Source organism: Lentinula edodes (assembly GCF_021015755.1).
Source record: "Lentinula edodes strain Le(Bin) 0899 ss11 chromosome Unknown C8R40scaffold_18, whole genome shotgun sequence".
Taxonomy (NCBI): Eukaryota; Fungi; Basidiomycota; class Agaricomycetes; order Agaricales; family Omphalotaceae; genus Lentinula; species Lentinula edodes.
In genome coordinates, this window is record NW_025764324.1 from 701,900 (window position 1) to 720,259 (window position 18,360).

Below are 18,360 nucleotides of genomic sequence, written 5' to 3' on the forward strand. Positions count from 1 at the left end.
AAGCGTACGGAGATCAACTACATGCCACTAGGGATTTGGGAGGACTTAAACGCCATGTCTCGAGGGATGGAAGAGGAAGACATAACTCAGGAAGCAGATTGGAGAGACGAGATAGTTGACTCCAGCGATTCGGAAGCCGAGACGTGATCCTGAGCCAAACTGCGACTTCATTTTTATTTTCATTCTACAAGATTTGCACAAATGTGCAGTCGAGCACAGCACACTCTACCGCGACACCTACACAATACACTACAATATGACCCATAGCTACACCTACACTTGCAGACTCATCACCACGACCCAGAACCAAGTAACGGAGGCAGGCGACAAACTGTATTCATTGGGTCGCCGCGGCTCCCCGCGCCTTAGTACCATAGTCTTACTTGCTTGCGGTTAATAAAGAGTTAAAAAAAAAAAAAAAAAAAAAAACAAAGGGCTAAATAGGGCTGAATTCATTGATAATAATCATGACCGTGGGTCGTTGCTTGGTTGCGATTCAATTGTATGGCCCGTGCGCATATTCGTTGATTTTTGCAACCGTCACGAACTTGACTCCAATGGCACAAGAAAAGGCAAACGTTGTACCGGGGCCTCTCTCAAAGGCTGTAAAGTCTAACAAGAAAGGCCTGTAATCAGGAGCTACTTACACTTGGATAACGCGCACTCATTGATTTACCTAGCCGCCCCCGCTTTCGTCAAGTATTATCTATTCGCATACAACGTCCTATCTACAATAGGCTGGGCTTATATTCTCATTTTCACTATCATCCACGTTTTTGACCTGGACGGAAAATCTACCTCGATTACCTCTTCTTCTTCCACCGCGTCTTCCACCCTAGGTCGACTGTTTTCCTCAATTCCCTTCATAAAGTCCACCCAAAAGTTCAATACGGTCGGTGGACTAGAGGCTCGTTTGCACCCTCTATTGGTACCCGTCTACCGCCGTGCTGCGACAACGTTTGGACGTATAGGTGTCACCACAGCCTGGGTCCAAAGTTGCGCGCTGCTGGAAGTCGTACATGTATTGTTGGGCTGGGTGCGCAGTCCATTGCAGACTACTGCTATGCAAGTATCGAGTAGGCTATTTTTGGTTTGGGGAATCGTTGAGCAATTTGCTTCTGTGAGTAGCTGATAAGTGCTTTGGTCTCAATGCGTCCCAACATCTACTCCAGGTCCGCTCGAACCCTCTATATACATCGATGGTTTTTGCGTGGTCACTCACCGAGGTCATACGTTACTCTTTTTATGCCTGCAACCTACTCGGTTATGAACCATCTGAGCTCCTTTACCTCCGATATACTACTTTCTATGTCCTATATCCACTAGGCGCATCTTCGGAGGCATTTTTGATCTATGCTACACTTCCATCAACATCTCCAATCCCGAGCTGGTCTTCTTGGATAATGGGCATGTGGACACCAACCGATTACATTCGCGCAACTCTATTCTTGATCTGGTGGCCAGGTTAGTATCTGAAGTCCATTCCTCGTGTTGAAGTATTGATTACGCCTGTACCTAGGTCTATATATTATGTACACCCATATGGTAAAACAAAGGCGTAAGGTATTTGGTTCAGGGAGAACCTCGACAGCTAAGAAAACGGATTGAGTACTGTACAAGATAATGGAGTATCTCATATCTATATTATCTACTGGTTGTTTACACTAGGAGCGAACCCAACTCGACCACCGTTAGAGTAATCATACACAGAATACCCTGGGTCGGAGCGATTAGTTAGTCATTATTTAATTTTAGGCATCGACTGTTACGCTCACAGGATTTCAAGAATTCATCACCTAGAATGCGTCCAGTTTGTCAGTAGGGATATACCAAGAACACCCAGTTGAGAGGTCACCTATGATGGCAAGATTCGAAGGCCATTGAGCAGCATTCATCGCGAAAATACCTCCTATACATTCACTATGAAGCGTAGTCCGATTCAGCTTGTTATAATGTCCTGTCTGTCGCAAAATTTATAAACGCACGCAGGATTATACATGGACATTCCTGAAACCATCATGAACTTCAAATTCTAACTGTTACTCATATACTTACCCAGGTTGAAGTCATCTGGATGTAGTTTAAAGGTGATATCTCCGAACAGGAACCCAATTTCGACTTCGGAGATGCAGGGATAAGTGTAGAAGCCTATACGTTGTCTTGAAGTCTGGACGGAACGTCACTCAGTAGCCATGTGCACGTACCAGAGCCGTAAGTTGTACTGGCATCCTTAGATCCAGGAATCTGTAAAGTGGCAAACTTCAACGTGTGTTAATGTTTGTGTCATTAAAAATCTTGCCTTCGCATAGATCTCAGCTGCTACAGATTCAGGAAAATAACAGAACGTTGTGCCAGTGTCAATTGCCTAGATACGATAAATCAGACTATTTCCCAAGATGAGAACAGAAGCTGCTACGGAAATGATCACTTCATCGAACGTCGTGCGTTCACCTGCGACATCGAAGCCACTCATTGGCTGTACCAAACCTCTCAGTTTTACAAAGGAGAGGAAGGCCGTGCACTCACGATAGACCAATATGCCTAGTATGTCAGAGAATGAACAGGAAGAACGCTTGTAATAACGAATGGGTGTCGCTCACCCGATGAGAGACGGGAAACCAACTTATAGGTCCAGTCGCCTTCGTTGGATCGAAACATCCCCAGCACATCTGCCCATCGTCAAATTCAACGTCAAAACTCATGATATCTTTTTTCCAAGAGAAATCACCTCTGAGCCGGTTTCCTGACCGCGCGCGAGATGTATAGAAAAGCACGGCCATTTGAGTTTTCCTTGCTTCATCATCGTCTCGAATACAGTCGAGCTACGGGATCGAGAAATTGTACCGAACGCCATCCCTAATATGCCATCGTTCGGGTATTCTTGGAAGTCTTGGGATTCACGATAGACAACGCCGAACGTCTGATTCAGAACGGCGGTCCCTGCTATGCCCACAGTGTCCGACGCTGTTGTGCCGTAAACAGTACCGGAGCCCTATTTGTGCAACGTTATTGAAATACCGTTAACGGAACGTATACAACTCACATAAGATACTGCGAACCTCCTGTCCTGGTCTACATACGTTGAACTTTGACTTCCATCGTAATGGTTCTTCGAGTTGCCGCACCAAGGCGAAGGTACCCAGAGATCAGCAGAACCGGTATCAACGTCGAATGTTAGGCCTTGACCAGGCGTCCCGATGGCTAGATCTCCGTAGTAGAGCATATCAACCTCATTGACTATCACATCGGTCATGCCCATGGTCAAGAGTACATCAGATACGTCTACAGGACCTATGACTTGCTCCATAATGGTGTCTGTGTCTGGCTTGACTTCATTGACATAGTTGGACTGAACAAAATCCTGCATATCGTTTTCAGGGGCAGGAAAGATTCCATCAAGGATTCCTGGAGCCATAGTCAAGTACTTTTGGTACGTGCTTTGCTGTTCATAACGCTATAAAAGGTCCAGGGCGCGTTAAGACTCGAGAGTACAACTTGAAAGGAAGTAAATACGCGCGACTTACGGCAACAGAAACATCGAAATCTCCCGCCAAACCTCGCTTACTCTGCGAAGAGCGTCGAGAGATAGGAATGACATTCGTGAACTCGCCAGGATAACAATGACTGAAAGGAATCAAGAGTGTGGCGCAAGATACTATGAAAAAGGCTAGCGCGACTTTCATCATGATGGCGCTGATGGGAAGACTCAAGTCGAGGCTAGTCGAGGGTTTTTTTTCTAACTTTCATTCTAACTTACTGCCGCGATCACAACGCTCATTCATAAAAACACATCAACGCTATCCTACAGACTCTAAACTGCTCATGCACTATGAAAAACAAAAATTAAACCGCATATATGAAGAACTCTTCTTGGTGAATGTTTAGACTCACCAACAACTTTGGACAGATTCGCAGTCATTAGATCCTCATCGATTCAAGTTCCTTCTCGTTTGGTAGATGGGAAGCACCCGGTGGGTAAGTCATTAGCGGCGTAGAGAACTTGGCTGTGACTGGAGAGGTGATCGGGGACTTGTGGTCATCCAGGAGATTAGAACGACCAGCCTGGGATCCCGAATCACCATTGACAGCATCAGACTTTATATCTAAATTCTGCCATCCGGACCTGTTGTGGGGTAGTCCAAAAGCTCCTCCCTTGATTCTATTTCTCCAGTGACGGGACGAACGTTTGTTCCGATAGCGCAATAAGAGGGCCACTGCAATAACGGCCACTACTACCGCAGCCACGACTCCACCAGCGATAGCTCCTCCGTCAAGCGAAGATGTCGCAGCGCTGGAATTTGTCGCCGCAGGGGTAGGCAGGCCTATCCCAAAAGTGTTGAGTGTGAACAAGTCCGATGTGACAGTTGCACTGGCAGGTTGTAACCCTGGACTTTCCGGAGGCAACATTGTCACCGGCCCATCGACCGAAACTGCATCGGAATTCGTTGTAGTTTGCACACCAGGAGTTACAGCCGGTAGATCAGTCACTGAGCCATCAACAGAGACGGCTGAGGCTTGTCGACCAAGAATGCGGGCTCTGACGGACATCGGTAGTGCAAAGTCGAGGAGGAGGTGCAAAGAGAGACTCGAGGCTTTTGAACTATGTTATATACACTAAGAATACTACAAAGATAAGGTATCCATGTGCGTCCAACTTAAGCCAACATAGCATGAGAATTTACTCTTGCTTCAAGTTGTCTCCAAGGGGTCATATGAACTCACTTGGATTGGTAGAAACAGGAAGTGAGATCTCTGTGATTGAATATGTCCTATTATCATGATCATTCCCCCCTCTCCTCTTACTGCCTAAAACGATGAACGATGTCGAAACAAAGCTAGGAGTTTTGATGGCGCGGGTTATTTCTGCCCATTGTAGAACAAGTACAGTATCAAATCAGAAGAAAAGTGATTCGTCTTCCCATAGAGGCTGGTATCTGCTCTTTTCCATTCACATCGGTGTCGTCCATATCCAAACAGTGAAAACATGTCGTCCGAGGCAAGAGGAACGCTAAAACTCGAATATCGGCTAGATGTTCCAAGGAGTCTCCAAATATGCCAAAGTGCAGCTATATAACCGCTTACAACCGTTTCGAGTAGGTGCATGGTTGGACTCGGATTCATGAAGGTTTCCTCATCGTCAAGGAACAAACGGGATCATGTGGCATGAATCGGTCTTAATCGGTCCACAAAGGCTGGATTTACGATGCTCCGAAAAAGAACCGAGGAGTCACCTAATAAACAGAATTCAATGTGGAACGATACTATTCTTTGCCTCTATTATAACTTGCCTCTGAATCGAACTGGTGTAACTATCGTTGTTTATCGTGATTTATCCTATGAACACACGCGCAAACGCGGGCTCCAGTATACTACGCAAAACAGAAAGCCTTTTGCTACGAATCTGGTATTGAGCTTCTGTTTGGTACTGGTGTGTCTCTATGATCACAGAAATCTCTTGAAATATGAAAGGAAGAGGGGTTAAACTTAGCTCAAGTTCAGACTCCTGGTAGCACCAATTTATCCAGAGTGCGCGCTATACGTGATGTGAACTGATCAGAATTTGTCGGCGGATGGATACACACGAGAGACAAAGAATTTCACGCCAAGCGATGCTAAGCAATGTATGCCCGATGTATGCTATGAGAAACGGACGCGGAGCGCTGGACCGTGGTGACAAATCAGGACAAAACGTGGGATCTTAATGAGATGGAACAATTTCCTGATTAGGAAACTATACTTCCTCTTCCATGTTCGACGCGTTGCAAAAAAAGGAAAACCGATGGGCACTCCTTCCACATCGTCCCACCAACATTTGGCACGGCTATCACACACTAAACCTCAATTTTGCGCTCTTTCTATACCAGCATGCTATCCCTAGACATATTTTCTATCCTTACCTTGCTACTTAGTGCAAAATTCGTTCCCACAGCTCTGTCTCAATCGTATGCACCAAACGCCCAATTCAAAGGCAAAGACTTTCTCGGAGCATTTAACTGGGAGACCTTTGACGACCCAACACATGGGCGAGTCAACTTCGTAAACCAAGGGACCGCTCTGAACACAAATCTATCCTATGGTATCGTCTATTATTCACCGACTGCTCTACAATACTCATAACATTCCAAATTCAGCCGACGACGATGTATTTATTATGCGAGCGGATTATCACCAAATAGTTCCATCCTACGCCCGAGGTCGCGATAGTGTTCGTATCACGTCGCATGATGCATGGGATGAATCGCTTCTGATCCTCGACCTTGCCCATATGCCTGAAGGATGTGCAACATGGCCTGCCTACTGGACAGCTAGCAAAAATGGCCCATGGCCGCACGGCGGAGAGGTTGATATCATAGAAGGTGTGTGTATTAGATGGTGCGAAGAAAACTTTCACTGAATCAGCATATAGGGGTAAACTTGAATAGCAACAACCTTGCTTCCCTTCACACCACTCCAAATTGTACCATGCCACAAGCACGAAACCATACTGGGTGCGTCTTTCCTACTCTTTTGAATCGGTTCGCACAGAATAATAGCGGGGTGTTCAGACAAGTAATATCCTCAAATTGCGATGCGGCAGTGAACTATAACCAGGGTTGCGGCGTCGCTTCAACCACTCCCAACTCGTACGGATCAGGATTCAACAACAACGGTGGAGGGTGGATCGTTACCTGGAGGTCTTCCAATGCAATCTCCCACTGGTTTTGGCCTAGGAATGCGCCTAACGTTCCGAATGAGATTCGTCAAAGTGAAAGTGACTGCGATCCTATCACTCCAGGGGACAATTGGGGTACACCAGACTCAACTTTTGTCTGGTCGCAGTGTGACTACAATCCTCATTTTGATCCACATCAAATAATATTCGACCTAACTCTATGTGTGAGCTGAATATATGCATGTTTGTGGCGTCGTTACTGATTCTCAAGCAGGGTGACTGGGCAGGAAATGCGTTTCCTACCGCAGGATGTGGGCCAGGGACTTGCCAAGATCGTGCGTGATGTGGTGTATTGTTATCAATGTGTCTATTCTCATATTCCAAATAACCAGTTGTCAACAACCATCCGGAGGCCTTCCAAAATGCCTTCTGGGAAATTAATTCGCTAAGAATCTACACTCCTCAGTCATGATGAAGCATTGAACTTTTCATCGGTATTTATCAACGTAATACTTCATGGACTACGCACAAAAACTACTAAGCTAGTACTTTGGGACATCTACTTACTTGAATCTTCGATGGGTTTCTTTATCTACGAAACTTGTAAACTCGACACTTGGAGGTTGATCTTTGGGACGATTTAGGCTTTGTTTGCGAACACACGTTGCGGCCAGTGAGAGCGGCAACGATGACAGCAAGCCCTCCATTCGTGTAATCAAGGGTTGACTATGACTTCTCAAAGGATTCTTCCATCAGGAACTTCGTATATCGTCGGTCACTGGGTCTTTCCAAGTCCAGATACCGTCTCCCACTCCCGAGTTGCGTTCAGTCGTATGACATTGTTGCTTTCCCAACACGGGATTCCAACTGGTATATAAACTGTCATTTGGAAGCTTATATGCCATTTTGACCATGCTTCGATCCTGTTGTTTGCTGCTCATTGCTTTTGGCTGCCTAGTATCCTGCGGTAGTCCTTCTCCTGGTAGCAACCTTGAGAAAAGAGATGATAATCTCCCTGCGCGGGTACCATATGTCTTCCCTCCCCCGGGAACTGACCCGGTCGGTTACCTATGAATTTGCAGATCGCTGTTTATTTATTTTTGGGTTTTCGATCCAGATAGCAGACGCTATTCGAGCGAGGCGAACAAATGGCACACTTTTGGACCTAGATGGTGTCCTGTATGTATCTTATGTCTACTGAAGATTAACATGATTGTCATACCCCGGGCCGTGCAATAGGCTGAACGCTCCTCTCATTGCTCAAGGGGAGGATGACTTATTCGGGGTCATTCGAGACAACAATACTTTACCACCTGCGATGAGAGAGCTTTTCGTGAGTCGTTCAGATTTTTCTTTTCCGTTGAAGAGCTGTCTGATCCTTGACATATACTTCCTCTATCAGATTTTGCGCATCGCTGTGCTCAACAATGCGAGCTATGAATGGTAATACTGCATTCATCCTTATCACAATAACTAACTGTCTGTCCAGGCTTCAGCACGAATCAGTGGGACGCATGGCAGGGCTCACCACGGAACAGCTTTTGGCTATCCGATTAGCTCCACCCTTTTTCGCATCGCAAGGCGTGAACTTAACCTCGATCCTCGGTGCTGACCTTGTTGCAGCAATGACATTTACAGACTGGATCACAAAGAACGTTCACGTACCGGACGATGTGTTCAATGCGCTGAAGACTTTCCTGAATGACTCACAGCTCGTAGAAGCTACTGCGACTGCTGCTGGATATAGTTTCATTAGTCGATTTGTTGTTGCTTTGAATGTAGATGCAAAGATGGATGTACCCGTGCCAGTTCCTACGTGAAAAATATTACAGAGGATTGCAGCTTTGTATGGCCTTGTATGGCAATTAGAATGTTTACCACGGGCAGAGTTCGGCGATGACATCATCATTATTGTCCGTGCAAAATATTTGTGAACCGTGCACCTTTCTCTTCTGTTTTATTCAGGCTACCCAAACTCCGGACTTCACGGAGCTACTGCTTGACCTTATGGACGGTGAGCATCTTATGACTTTGACGTCTTTGACGTCTATGGCTGGGAGATCCTGTGAAGTCAGGAAAGTTGAATCTGAGTGCTTACGCCACGAATCAACGATGGACCGACTTGAATGCTTTCCATTCATCTACATGACACCCTTGTAATGCACGAAATTATACTGCACAAGCTGCGCCGAGTATTTGCGAGCAGTCTTGCTATCCCCAGGGTTCATCTTCAATCTTTTCAACTACTTCCTATCGTTTTGGCTCCTTCTGAAACGTATCTCGTGCTTTAGGATCTCCTCATTTCTATCAACCCCATGATGGTACATCTACTTCATTTTGGCCCGCAAGCCCCGTCCGAAACTTACTGGCTTTTTTGGGACATCAGATTGTTCTTGCTCGGGTGGAGCATCGCCATGTCAGTGCAATGGTTCTTCGTGAATTGGCAAGGGGTCACGATGTCCAAGCTCATCTCAGTGTTAAACTCACTAGGCTTAACGCATAACGAAAAGTGCCGTCATGGACAGCTTCCTAGCAGTCAATCTCTATTTAATGTTTCGTCTTCGAGGGAACGGTCCATTACGATTGTCCTTACTCCCCATACCATTATCATGACGTTTCTCGCTTTGAGCCTTGCTGCTTCACTGGCATACCTTTCCTTGCCATCCAAGCCGTTGCCAACTGCCGCTCTAAACAATGGAGTAGGAAAACTCCCATGTAAGCATTGTGATCACATTGAGATGATCAATACTAACACTAGTTTCAGTTATGGGATACAACAGTGAGCTTTCATTGTAGTTCGAAATGTATCAAATAATTCAACTATAAAATCTCAGCCTGGAATGCATATCATGTAAGTTCACCTCCAAACTTCAAGGATCATGTTGACCTATCTCGTTTCCAGTGTGATATCGATGAAGATGTGATCATTCAAACTGCACAGCTGATGAAATCCCTCGGACTTGCGGTAAGAACCGTCGTACATCGGAATATAGATGTCACATTGAATTGGAAAGGCATTATAGGACCTTGGATATGAGCACATGAATATCGACGATTGCTGGGCAGAAAAAACCCGCAGTGCTTCTGGAGATCTTGTTGCTAGTGTGTTAAAAGCGATGTCCTATTTCCTACTGTACCTAATCTGTCTTCGATTAGATGCCACCCGTTTTCCCTCAGGATTCAACAATTTGACAAGCCAAATTCATGACTTGGGACTGTACGTCTTTACTTGTTCTTGTCATCGGCTGGTTACAAAATCAAATCCTCGTAAATTTCAGGAAAGCCGGTATCGTGAGTAATGCATAAGAAAATTAAACTTACAAGACGTGAACAACGGTGTTTAACGACGGTTCAGTACAGCGATTCTGGGTGGTTCACTTGCCAGTTGTACCCAGGGTCTTATCTGAATGAGGCAAGGCGAGTTTACACCCTTGCTCAGTTTGATAGAATGATGTTCATATCGAAATAGAGATGCGGAGCAATTTCAGAATTGGGGCTTCGACCTTCTGAAGTATGTATAAGGATTTCAGATGAGGTCAGCTCAGCTCACAAACGTTGTCCCCAGGTATGATAATTGCGCAGGTGTGTTCTTCCTCCATGCAAAACTAGCTACCCCTTATCGAAATTCTAGTACCATTTGACGAGATTATCGATCTCGGAATGGTTGGCAGTGAGTTTACCTATAGGCCCAATGTAATTGCCACCCGTTCATTGTTATAACAGAATACACCCGTATGGCGGATGCTATTGCCAACTTGTCCGCAACGACAGGCCAGCCTCCTTTGCTCTATTCTCTGTGTCAGTGGGGGAGAGTGAGTTTCGATGCTGAGAAGTAACGGAATTGGATTCTCATCCTGAACATTGCAGGAGCAACCGTGGCTTTGGGCTAGGAAGCTCGGACAATCGTGGAGAGTAAGATTACTTCTGCCATGCGACACTCCCAAACATTCAATCCTGGATTTACACAGACTACTGACGACATCGACGCTGATTGGGACCACCTTGCTAGTATAATCAACCAGTGAGTTTGATCTTCGTACACGTCGTTATGTAGCTACTAGGAAACATTCCAGGAATTCATTCATCACCTGGGCTTCTGATTTCTATGGACACAATGATATGGACATTGTAGGTTCATCATCTGATTGGTTTCGCAAACTGCTGATCTAATGTTTTGCAGCTCGAAGTGTAGTGAACTTCGATTGCGCATGTTTGCCTGTTAACACTCAATTGTTTCATACGCAGGGGAAATGGAAATCTTACATTCGACGAAGCCAAATCTCACTACACTGCGTGGAGTTTGATGAAATCTCCGCTACTGATTGTGAGCACCAGGTTTACGTCGGTCTGTGATTACTGACTTTCATTAGGGAACGGATGTGAGTACCACATTGGTGAAGCAGCTCAAAGCTCAAATCGTTCCAGCTCACCACTGTCACGAACGAAACCCTTGAGGTCCTGACGAACAAAGAAATTATAGCGATCAACCAAGATCCTGTTGTCGGCACTTCCATCTCTCCTTTCCGTTGGGGAGTCAACGTATGTCGATACAAACAAACTTCAATGATCCGTTCGTCTGAACTGTATTTTTTGTTAGCCTGACTGGACTTTCAATGCTACTCATCCCGCGCAATACTGGAGTGGAGAGAGTCAGAATGGGACCATATTCATGTTGGTGAGTGTGCTCTGAGCTAACACACATGGGTCGCAATAATCAACAAATTATAGCTCAATGTCCTCGACGATTCCGCCGACATGTTCTTCAATTTGACCGAGTCTCCGTGGATCAATGCAGGCAGGCAATATGCCGTCCGAGTACGTGCTTTACCTGTTCAAGCACTGAGTGACGAACCGGCTGATGTACACTATACATTTTAGGATCTCTGGACTCATACCGATAACGGTACCGCTGTTCGCAATTTCACTGCCAAAGCTGTTCCAGCTCATGGAGTAGTCGCCCTCCTGATGCAGGATGCGGGTCCCGAACCCGCTGGTACTCAACCTCCCTGCGCTCGTCCAGAGTGGTGTATCGATCAGAATGGTACTTTGGTTCAGTAGAAGCCCTCTCTCTTGGACGTAAATTGGTATGAATTGTACAAAGCATGTATCATATAACACAGGTTCAATGGCCGACTCAGCTCAACATGTCACTGCGTGCAAAAAAGTTAAGAGACTGATACAAACAACTAAGATATACAAGACAAAACGAACACATAGCGATATATACGTACGACGTAACGATAGAAATAACTAATAGAGGTCCGCAACAGGTCCGCAAACAAAATCAGGTCCTGCGCTAGATAGAGTATATATATCCAGACCACAAGATACGAACTTAAGGAAAGGCCATGCTCAACCTCTACAATCCTAACGAAGATGCAAGAGATCGGGCAACAGATGGTGCTCGAGAAGGGGCTGTGGAAGGAGCAATTGATGGAGCAACGGATGTCATCCTTGATGGGGCGTGATGTTGAACGTCCCATAGCTTGTCCTTGGCACGAACTTCTATGTTCTCGAAAGGGGTGGGTTGGTTGACCGCGATGCAATCGCGAGTGCTAAGGACGAGCAATTCGAAGAAAAACGAAGCGGCAGCACGTCGAGATGCCTAACGAGAAAAACCGTCAGTGGAAAAAAGCGAACGATATAGATTATGCCAACCTTGTCTGCCATCTTTCTGAAGCTAAGAACTTTTTCCTCGGCATCACCTTCCGTCGGGCGAAGCTCCTTTCGAATAACAGAAATGGCTTTGACAGTGTTTCTACTGTAACTATCGACCGGTTGGACACCCTTTTCAGTACCAGTGACTTGTGTCTGGGTCTGAGAATCAAATGCAGAGATAGGGCAAGCTGAATTGGCGTAGTTCTCATCTCCCTCTTCAGGTACAACTCCTTCCACAGCGGGGGTGGACATTCTGCTACGTACAGAAGGAGCCGCCGACTTGGATCTCCGATCCAAATCCACGTTTACAGGATCAAACTGGGGAATATCCAACTGAAAATCGTCAATGATTCCCGATTGGTCACCGAATTCCAGAGCATCAGGTCCCATGCTTCCCCTTCCTAGGATGTCGCTTGCGGGGGCAATACTATCCGCCCGACGACCAACTTCGATCTCTTCATCTTCAGCAGCGTTATCCAAGCGTTGACGTTTGTTTGGACCTTTACCACCGGGGGAGGGTCCTCGTCGTTTACTGCCAATGGTGTTGAGAGGATACATGAAAAGTTCTGCAAGTTCGGGAGCTAGCCCCGGAGGCGCTGCGCAGAAGAAGCTGCCCTCTGGTGTAACCTTAGTAGGTAAAAAGTGGGAGATAGGATCGTGGTGGACCTCAAGCAGACGCATGACCACGGCGGAGCGAGGGAGGAAATGTGGCTCGGTGAGGATATCACTCAAGTCGCGATTATTCTGAACATCTCTTCCTCTACCAATCTTGGCACCTGGTCCATCCTTAAGCTCGGTGACCATGTCAATGATTTGTTTCTTCTCCTTGATCTTGCGTTTGAGTTTCGACACTGTGGGAGTTGCCTCTGCGTTTTCGGTGATCCCTACATCAGGCGGGGGAGTTGCAGGTACGGAGCTGAGAGGAGAGGCTGGTCACGCAATGATCAGACCAACGTAGACGTCAAAAATGAAATAGGCACACATGCTCTGGAAGAAGACCTCGTTTGGCCAGGCGTCTTGTCGATATCCATTGGTATTGGATCAAAACCTATGCCAAGGTCCCCTAAATCGATGTCCCCAAACTCAGGCATATCAAGGGCCATGTCTGCTCCGAAGGGGTGCTCTGAAAGTTCCCTGGTCCTACTTCTACGCGAGAGAAGGTCAAAGTTCCCATCCAAATCCATGAACTGGTCACCGATAGAGTCACGATGTGATGCGGCATCCCTTCCAACACCGACACTTCCGTCGACGCTCATAGACTCATCCGCACCCTTCTCACTCTGAATAGGGGCATCGCCAAAATCGACACCGAGGTCGAGAAAATCTTGTGAACCAATACCATCTGACGGCCCGAGGTCGAAATTGTCATTGTCAAAATCAAGTGGTTCGAAGGTGTCGGTAGGAGGAAGTGTAATGTCATCAATGCGTGCTTGATGTTGTCCGTGAGCCGGTGCAGGTCTGTCTTCATCAAAATCTTGCAGAAGCCTAGGTAGAAAAATGAGGAACTCATTGGAAATGGTGTAATAGAAATCTAACCAGTCATCGTCAGGCATCATATCAAAGTCGAATGCATTTGCTTGAATGGTAATGGCGTTCTTATTTGCCACGAGTTGTTCTTCGGCCATGTCAACGATACCACGACTGAAAGCCTACGCAACGATTGAGTCAGGCGAAAGGACATTGGGGTATGTAAGCCTCACCATTTTGATCTTGGACATAGCTTCATTACAGTCCTCAAGGAGATACTTTGCTTTCCGACTGTAAATGCGAACCACTCCGAGTAACAGTTGCCCGCTTAGTCGTAATGCCATCACTTCAATTTCTTGATGTATGATAGCCTCTGCATAAAGATGAGAAGCAGTAACAGTGATGCCAAATGGCGACTCACCAACTGATTCTTCGATGTCAGTCTGCAATGTCTGGGTCTTGGATAATTTGCGTTCCATGTGGGCTGCAAGCCATACTTTGCCTAGAGGGCCGCGACGCGACAGAATAGCTTCTGAGTAAAACTAAGATCGGTTGAGCAGAGTTTTTGCGTTAAATTTAGATTGAAATATACCATGGCGCGAAAGAGGTTATAGGGTGTCGCGGTGGTCACAAGAAAACGAAAGACGCGCCTGCACCGCCACGAAATCACTCGCAATAAACATCACATGATTTGGGATTCAGCTAAAATTACATAACCTAATCCTTCCCAGATTGAGATACATGCTTGGCTCTTCTCGCTCGTCCGTTCGGCGCGTCTCGTCGCGAATTTCTCGATGTGTTCAAATCAAACCAACAAGTGGGGACTCATTATACTGTCTGCATAACATCTAATGTCTTCCGGCAATTATTTAGCTTCCTGCGCGCGCCCATTCACCTCTGCTCATACTCATAGCGACACTCCTACTTCCGAACCTTTACAGTATCAACCCATAGGAAGTGGCTCTGCAGAAGCACTTCGAAGCAAACCGTTTCAATTTGATAGTGCCTCCAACCTCGAATTTCAAAAGACCAGGGATGGCAGTAACCTGGCCCGAGCCAATTCAAAACTTGCCAGTGCAGCGACTAGAAGTGATTCTCATCGTGCTCTGGAAGTAGTCGCAGACATGAAGCGGCGAGGAACTAAACCAGACCTGGACACTTACAATCTTCTCCTTCGTTCAATGGCCGGAAACACGCGTAGCGTAGATGCATGGGCCATTTTTGAGGACATGAAACTATACGGGATAAAACCGGATGTGAAGACCTTTAATGCTCTTATAGAGGTTGGTCAAAGCCTTCTATGTAGCTTGGTCTTATTCATAATTATATCACAGGCACACCAACATAGGAATTCAGCTTATTTGTGGCCTATAATCAGAGCTATGGAGGAAATGGGAGTTGAGCCTAATGCAACCACTTATGGTCTCATCATCAGTTATTTCGCCTCTGCAAAGAATATCGAAAACGCTCTCCGTTACCTCTATGTCATGAAAAGCAAGGGGACTGAACCTGAACTTCGAACCTTGCAACTAGTCGTTGAAATTGCCGCGGACTCAGGAAATGCGAGATTGGCATTGGATTTGGTGAATGCTTTTGAGTCGGATTCCGTGCGCAGGTTGGAATCGGATGTATGGGTGAATTGTCTGACCGCATCTGCAAGTTGCCTTTGGGTGAGTAATTTTGAACCACGTCGCCCCTGTTCTTAGGCTAACGCACCAGACTTTGCACAGAAAGACGGCGTCGTTCAATGCTGGGAATATATCGTTCAGGAACTTAACTTAAGTCCCGGCGAAGGTATCTGCATGGGCGTCCTTCACACTGCTGCTCGCCATGGCTTACCTGATATAGCTACCGATGTTCTTCGAGTGCTTAATTTGACTGGCGTTCCATTACAGGAGCGTCACTTCGCGCCGCTCATTGAAGCGTTCTGCAGAGCAGGTCAGGTCAAGGAGGCGTTTATGACGATAGACATTATGCAAGAAACTACCCCCCCGCTACCTTCGACCCTTCTCCCGATCCTCGAGCATGTCAAGAAGAACACTGACACCTTCGATTCCACATGGGCTCTCATGGATGAAATACACCAAGAGAGACCATTACAAGTATCCTCCCTAAACATCATCATCGGAGCAGCCGTTGCTTTGGGTGACCTGCAGCGTGCTGTGGGCGCGTATAAGAGTTTCCCAGATTATAACGTCAAGGCAGACCGAAATACATTCCATCTACTCCTCGAAGGTGCGGTTGCCGCCCGCCACCAACCCTTGGGAGCTCGAATATTGCAGGACATGAAAGAAGCAGACATCGCTTTGGAATCACGTACTTACGAACTGATGATCGAGCTGGCCATAACACAAGATACATATGAAGAAGCATTCGAATATCTTGAAGAGATGAAAGGTGCAGGCTTCAAGCCTCCCGCGACTACATACAAATCTCTGGTGAAGAAGTGCGCCATTAACGGCGACCCTCGGTACACTATCGCCTTGGAGGAGATGGAAGAAATGGGTTATGAAAAGGATCCCGAGTTCCTTCGCAAAGCAAAAGATGTCTTTTCAAAGGAAAGTACTGGAATGATGTTCATTGAAGAGGCGGAGAACACAACAGTTGCACGTTAGACATATGTATACATATGGATCTATGATATATTGTAGCTATTTTGAGGATGTCTTTTGACTCATGCGTTTCCCGGTCCGCATTGATTCCGAATTCACTGTCATCGACTCTGCATCGAATCATCTTCTCTTTGTATGTCATGGAGGTCGTCGAGGCTGTCTCTGCTGTAACGCCCCAGCCAACAAACTTAGTTTCAAACACCTTCCCAGATGTATCAGTCCCTTTATCATTTCCTGCGATTCTGCGCAATCCAGGAATAAAGGATAGATATGCCTACTTGTATGATTCAAAACCTAGAAACATATCTGCACCCACGAGAACATACAAGAAGAATAAGAGAGATGATAATGAAGGTAGACGATGGATTAGGCGAAAGGAAAACGGTAGGTTTCTCAATTCATGAATATCCGAAATCCTTATCGGCCTCCGCCGTGTCCAGCGCATTTCATCGAGAACCCTCACATTGCGCTTCCGACCAGGAAGGACTTCACTCTCCAGCTCAATGAACCGAAGACGACCTTCCCAGAGCCCCTCCCTAATTATCTACACCGCAACACCAAGATATTAGCCACATCTATACCGGTAACCGATCCCATTTCTGCAGATGCCGGCAGGTTCTCTTTCAGCATAAAGGGGATGCGCCGTGATTTACGTCGGGCTGGGTATCGAGCTGAACATCTAGTGCGCGAAGTAGAAGCCGAGATTTTGGAATGGCTCGATGCCGGAGGCATTACACTCAACCCCGATGCTGCTGACAGCATAGACTTTTCTGAGGTTGTTGGACGCCCTGTTTCCGATACTGGCTCCATCATAGAAGTCTTCCGGACACCACAGCTCCTCATTTGGCGTATTTCTGACGATGCATTCGCTCGCTATGTTGTCCATTGCTGCGCTAGGTATCACAATGTTGTCAGCTTCAGTACGTATATGGTGATTTTGTCGCAAGCTTGGAACTTCCCTGACAGCCCCATTTGCAAGGCAAAGATATTCTGGGCTCAAGGCTTACGCATATCCTCCGACCTAATGTCACTCAGCCTGACCGTCAAGCAGCTGCATCCTTGGACACTCCTCCCGTGACAGACCTCGACACCTCCTCTTCTCTTTTCGACTCAGACACAGATTTCGGGTCTTCAGCTTTCGCTGACTCTGACGCCGAATCAGTCGTCTCCCAACCTGGCATTGTGGCAGCACATAATAACCTATCTGACATCGACGAACTCGGATCACAGTCTGACGATATGTCTCCTGAGCTGGACACAGACACGTGGTCCGTTATCGGAGACTCTGATGCAGATGGTGAATTGTCCGAAGCAGAACATTCCGTGGAGCGGCAGTTCACGTCGATGTCTATGCGCGTGGGGTCTGAAGATCCAGAGCGCACTTTGGAGGCAATATCTCCCCGAAACCTGAGGCAAACCGGTCCTTCTGATCGTTGGCCTGTACAGCGTTCCACCTCTTCACCTTCTCGCTCTCGTGTGCGAACCGCCCCGCGGCGACTGGTACTTCGTAATTCTCCACCTGCGATCAAAGAAACGAAAACTTTGTATGCTTATCTGTATTCCTAAATTTTATTTGAGTCCGAAATAACTCCTGCGTGCTAGTACGCACTACTCTTTTGTTTGACAGCTCTCTTTGTACAACAAAACCCAAACACTCTGTTATCCGGTAATTAAACTTACCACCATAAATTATTATCGTAATCTAGTTCCTCAGCATATGAAGTTACGCGCCTATGAATCTTAGTTTCGAGGTTTGAATCGGTTATGGGACCTCCACGGTATGCAGTATTTTTGAATTAGAGGGAAGATGAACTGGTAGATACAGTAGCCACTTCGACAAACATTTTTGTAAGTTACTACAACCGCACTCTGGTATTCCCCAATTCATGTTCACTCCGCCAATAACACCGTATCTCTAAATTGAATTCACCCCCCAGTTACCCTAAGGACAAACATTGGCCACAATGAGAC

At 46.4% G+C, this 18,360-nt stretch overlaps 9 protein-coding genes across 9 annotated transcripts; 6 read left to right on the forward strand and 3 right to left on the reverse strand.

Moving 5' to 3' along the window:
* The first annotated feature begins 476 nt into the window (after positions 1 to 476).
* Positions 477 to 1,807, forward strand: C8R40DRAFT_229390 (PTPLA-domain-containing protein). Its single transcript, XM_046234407.1, has 4 exons — positions 477 to 624; positions 681 to 1,120; positions 1,173 to 1,464; positions 1,520 to 1,807. The coding sequence occupies exons 1-4, from the start codon at positions 558 to 560 to the stop codon at positions 1,606 to 1,608; spliced, it is 888 nt and encodes a 295-aa protein (XP_046086368.1). The 5' UTR covers positions 477 to 557; the 3' UTR covers positions 1,609 to 1,807.
* C8R40DRAFT_1190516 (aspartic peptidase domain-containing protein) lies at positions 1,520 to 3,253 on the reverse strand (the record flags this gene model as incomplete). The annotated part of the gene is made up of 10 exons (XM_046233044.1): positions 1,520 to 1,716; positions 1,776 to 1,796; positions 1,856 to 1,957; positions 2,056 to 2,167; positions 2,267 to 2,365; positions 2,417 to 2,476; positions 2,527 to 2,541; positions 2,601 to 2,669; positions 2,729 to 2,992; positions 3,044 to 3,253. The coding sequence occupies 10 exons, from the start codon at positions 3,251 to 3,253 to the stop codon at positions 1,649 to 1,651; spliced, it is 1,020 nt and encodes a 339-aa protein (XP_046086369.1). The 3' UTR covers positions 1,520 to 1,648.
* A 281-nt stretch (positions 3,254 to 3,534) lies between these two features.
* C8R40DRAFT_229463 (uncharacterized protein) lies at positions 3,535 to 4,847 on the reverse strand. The gene is made up of 3 exons (XM_046234408.1): positions 3,892 to 4,847; positions 3,758 to 3,827; positions 3,535 to 3,705 (listed from the first exon to the last, which is right to left on the reverse strand). Exon 1 carries the CDS (start codon positions 4,546 to 4,548, stop codon positions 3,919 to 3,921), a length of 630 nt encoding a protein of 209 aa, XP_046086370.1. The 5' UTR covers positions 4,549 to 4,847; the 3' UTR covers positions 3,535 to 3,705; positions 3,758 to 3,827; positions 3,892 to 3,918.
* A 1,018-nt stretch (positions 4,848 to 5,865) lies between these two features.
* C8R40DRAFT_1045742 (concanavalin A-like lectin/glucanase domain-containing protein) lies at positions 5,866 to 7,124 on the forward strand (the record flags this gene model as incomplete). The annotated part of the gene is made up of 6 exons (XM_046224331.1): positions 5,866 to 6,076; positions 6,132 to 6,356; positions 6,407 to 6,488; positions 6,546 to 6,876; positions 6,927 to 6,987; positions 7,045 to 7,124. The coding sequence occupies 6 exons, from the start codon at positions 5,866 to 5,868 to the stop codon at positions 7,122 to 7,124; spliced, it is 990 nt and encodes a 329-aa protein (XP_046086371.1).
* A 440-nt stretch (positions 7,125 to 7,564) lies between these two features.
* On the forward strand, positions 7,565 to 8,472 carry C8R40DRAFT_1045705 (AhpD-like protein; the record flags this gene model as incomplete). Its single annotated transcript, XM_046224326.1, has 5 exons — positions 7,565 to 7,711; positions 7,770 to 7,831; positions 7,892 to 7,985; positions 8,055 to 8,095; positions 8,142 to 8,472. The coding sequence occupies 5 exons, from the start codon at positions 7,565 to 7,567 to the stop codon at positions 8,470 to 8,472; spliced, it is 675 nt and encodes a 224-aa protein (XP_046086372.1).
* A 28-nt stretch (positions 8,473 to 8,500) lies between these two features.
* C8R40DRAFT_1105697 (glycoside hydrolase superfamily) lies at positions 8,501 to 11,802 on the forward strand. The gene is made up of 25 exons (XM_046228134.1): positions 8,501 to 8,666; positions 8,944 to 8,973; positions 9,039 to 9,068; positions 9,128 to 9,367; positions 9,417 to 9,431; positions 9,487 to 9,503; positions 9,555 to 9,617; positions 9,676 to 9,754; positions 9,809 to 9,869; positions 9,931 to 9,943; positions 10,008 to 10,069; positions 10,122 to 10,163; positions 10,218 to 10,234; positions 10,284 to 10,322; positions 10,376 to 10,464; positions 10,520 to 10,564; positions 10,621 to 10,673; positions 10,726 to 10,780; positions 10,833 to 10,840; positions 10,898 to 10,976; positions 11,023 to 11,031; positions 11,078 to 11,191; positions 11,250 to 11,327; positions 11,381 to 11,467; positions 11,531 to 11,802. The coding sequence occupies exons 1-25, from the start codon at positions 8,549 to 8,551 to the stop codon at positions 11,708 to 11,710; spliced, it is 1,623 nt and encodes a 540-aa protein (XP_046086373.1). The 5' UTR covers positions 8,501 to 8,548; the 3' UTR covers positions 11,711 to 11,802.
* Positions 11,803 to 14,416, reverse strand: C8R40DRAFT_1105703 (Rec8 like protein-domain-containing protein). The gene is made up of 7 exons (XM_046228135.1): positions 14,370 to 14,416; positions 14,199 to 14,319; positions 14,011 to 14,150; positions 13,847 to 13,959; positions 13,293 to 13,795; positions 12,311 to 13,239; positions 11,803 to 12,257 (listed from the first exon to the last, which is right to left on the reverse strand). Exons 1-7 carry the CDS (start codon positions 14,370 to 14,372, stop codon positions 12,012 to 12,014), a joined length of 2,055 nt encoding a protein of 684 aa, XP_046086374.1. The 5' UTR covers positions 14,373 to 14,416; the 3' UTR covers positions 11,803 to 12,011.
* Positions 14,417 to 14,901: 485 nt separating this feature from the next.
* C8R40DRAFT_1045771 (uncharacterized protein) lies at positions 14,902 to 16,392 on the forward strand (the record flags this gene model as incomplete). Its single annotated transcript, XM_046224334.1, has 3 exons — positions 14,902 to 15,060; positions 15,112 to 15,447; positions 15,508 to 16,392. The coding sequence occupies 3 exons, from the start codon at positions 14,902 to 14,904 to the stop codon at positions 16,390 to 16,392; spliced, it is 1,380 nt and encodes a 459-aa protein (XP_046086375.1).
* A 137-nt stretch (positions 16,393 to 16,529) lies between these two features.
* C8R40DRAFT_1045717 (uncharacterized protein) lies at positions 16,530 to 17,955 on the forward strand (the record flags this gene model as incomplete). Its single annotated transcript, XM_046224327.1, has 3 exons — positions 16,530 to 16,773; positions 16,830 to 17,309; positions 17,369 to 17,955. The coding sequence occupies 3 exons, from the start codon at positions 16,530 to 16,532 to the stop codon at positions 17,953 to 17,955; spliced, it is 1,311 nt and encodes a 436-aa protein (XP_046086376.1).
* Between the last annotated feature and the right edge of the window lie 405 nt (positions 17,956 to 18,360).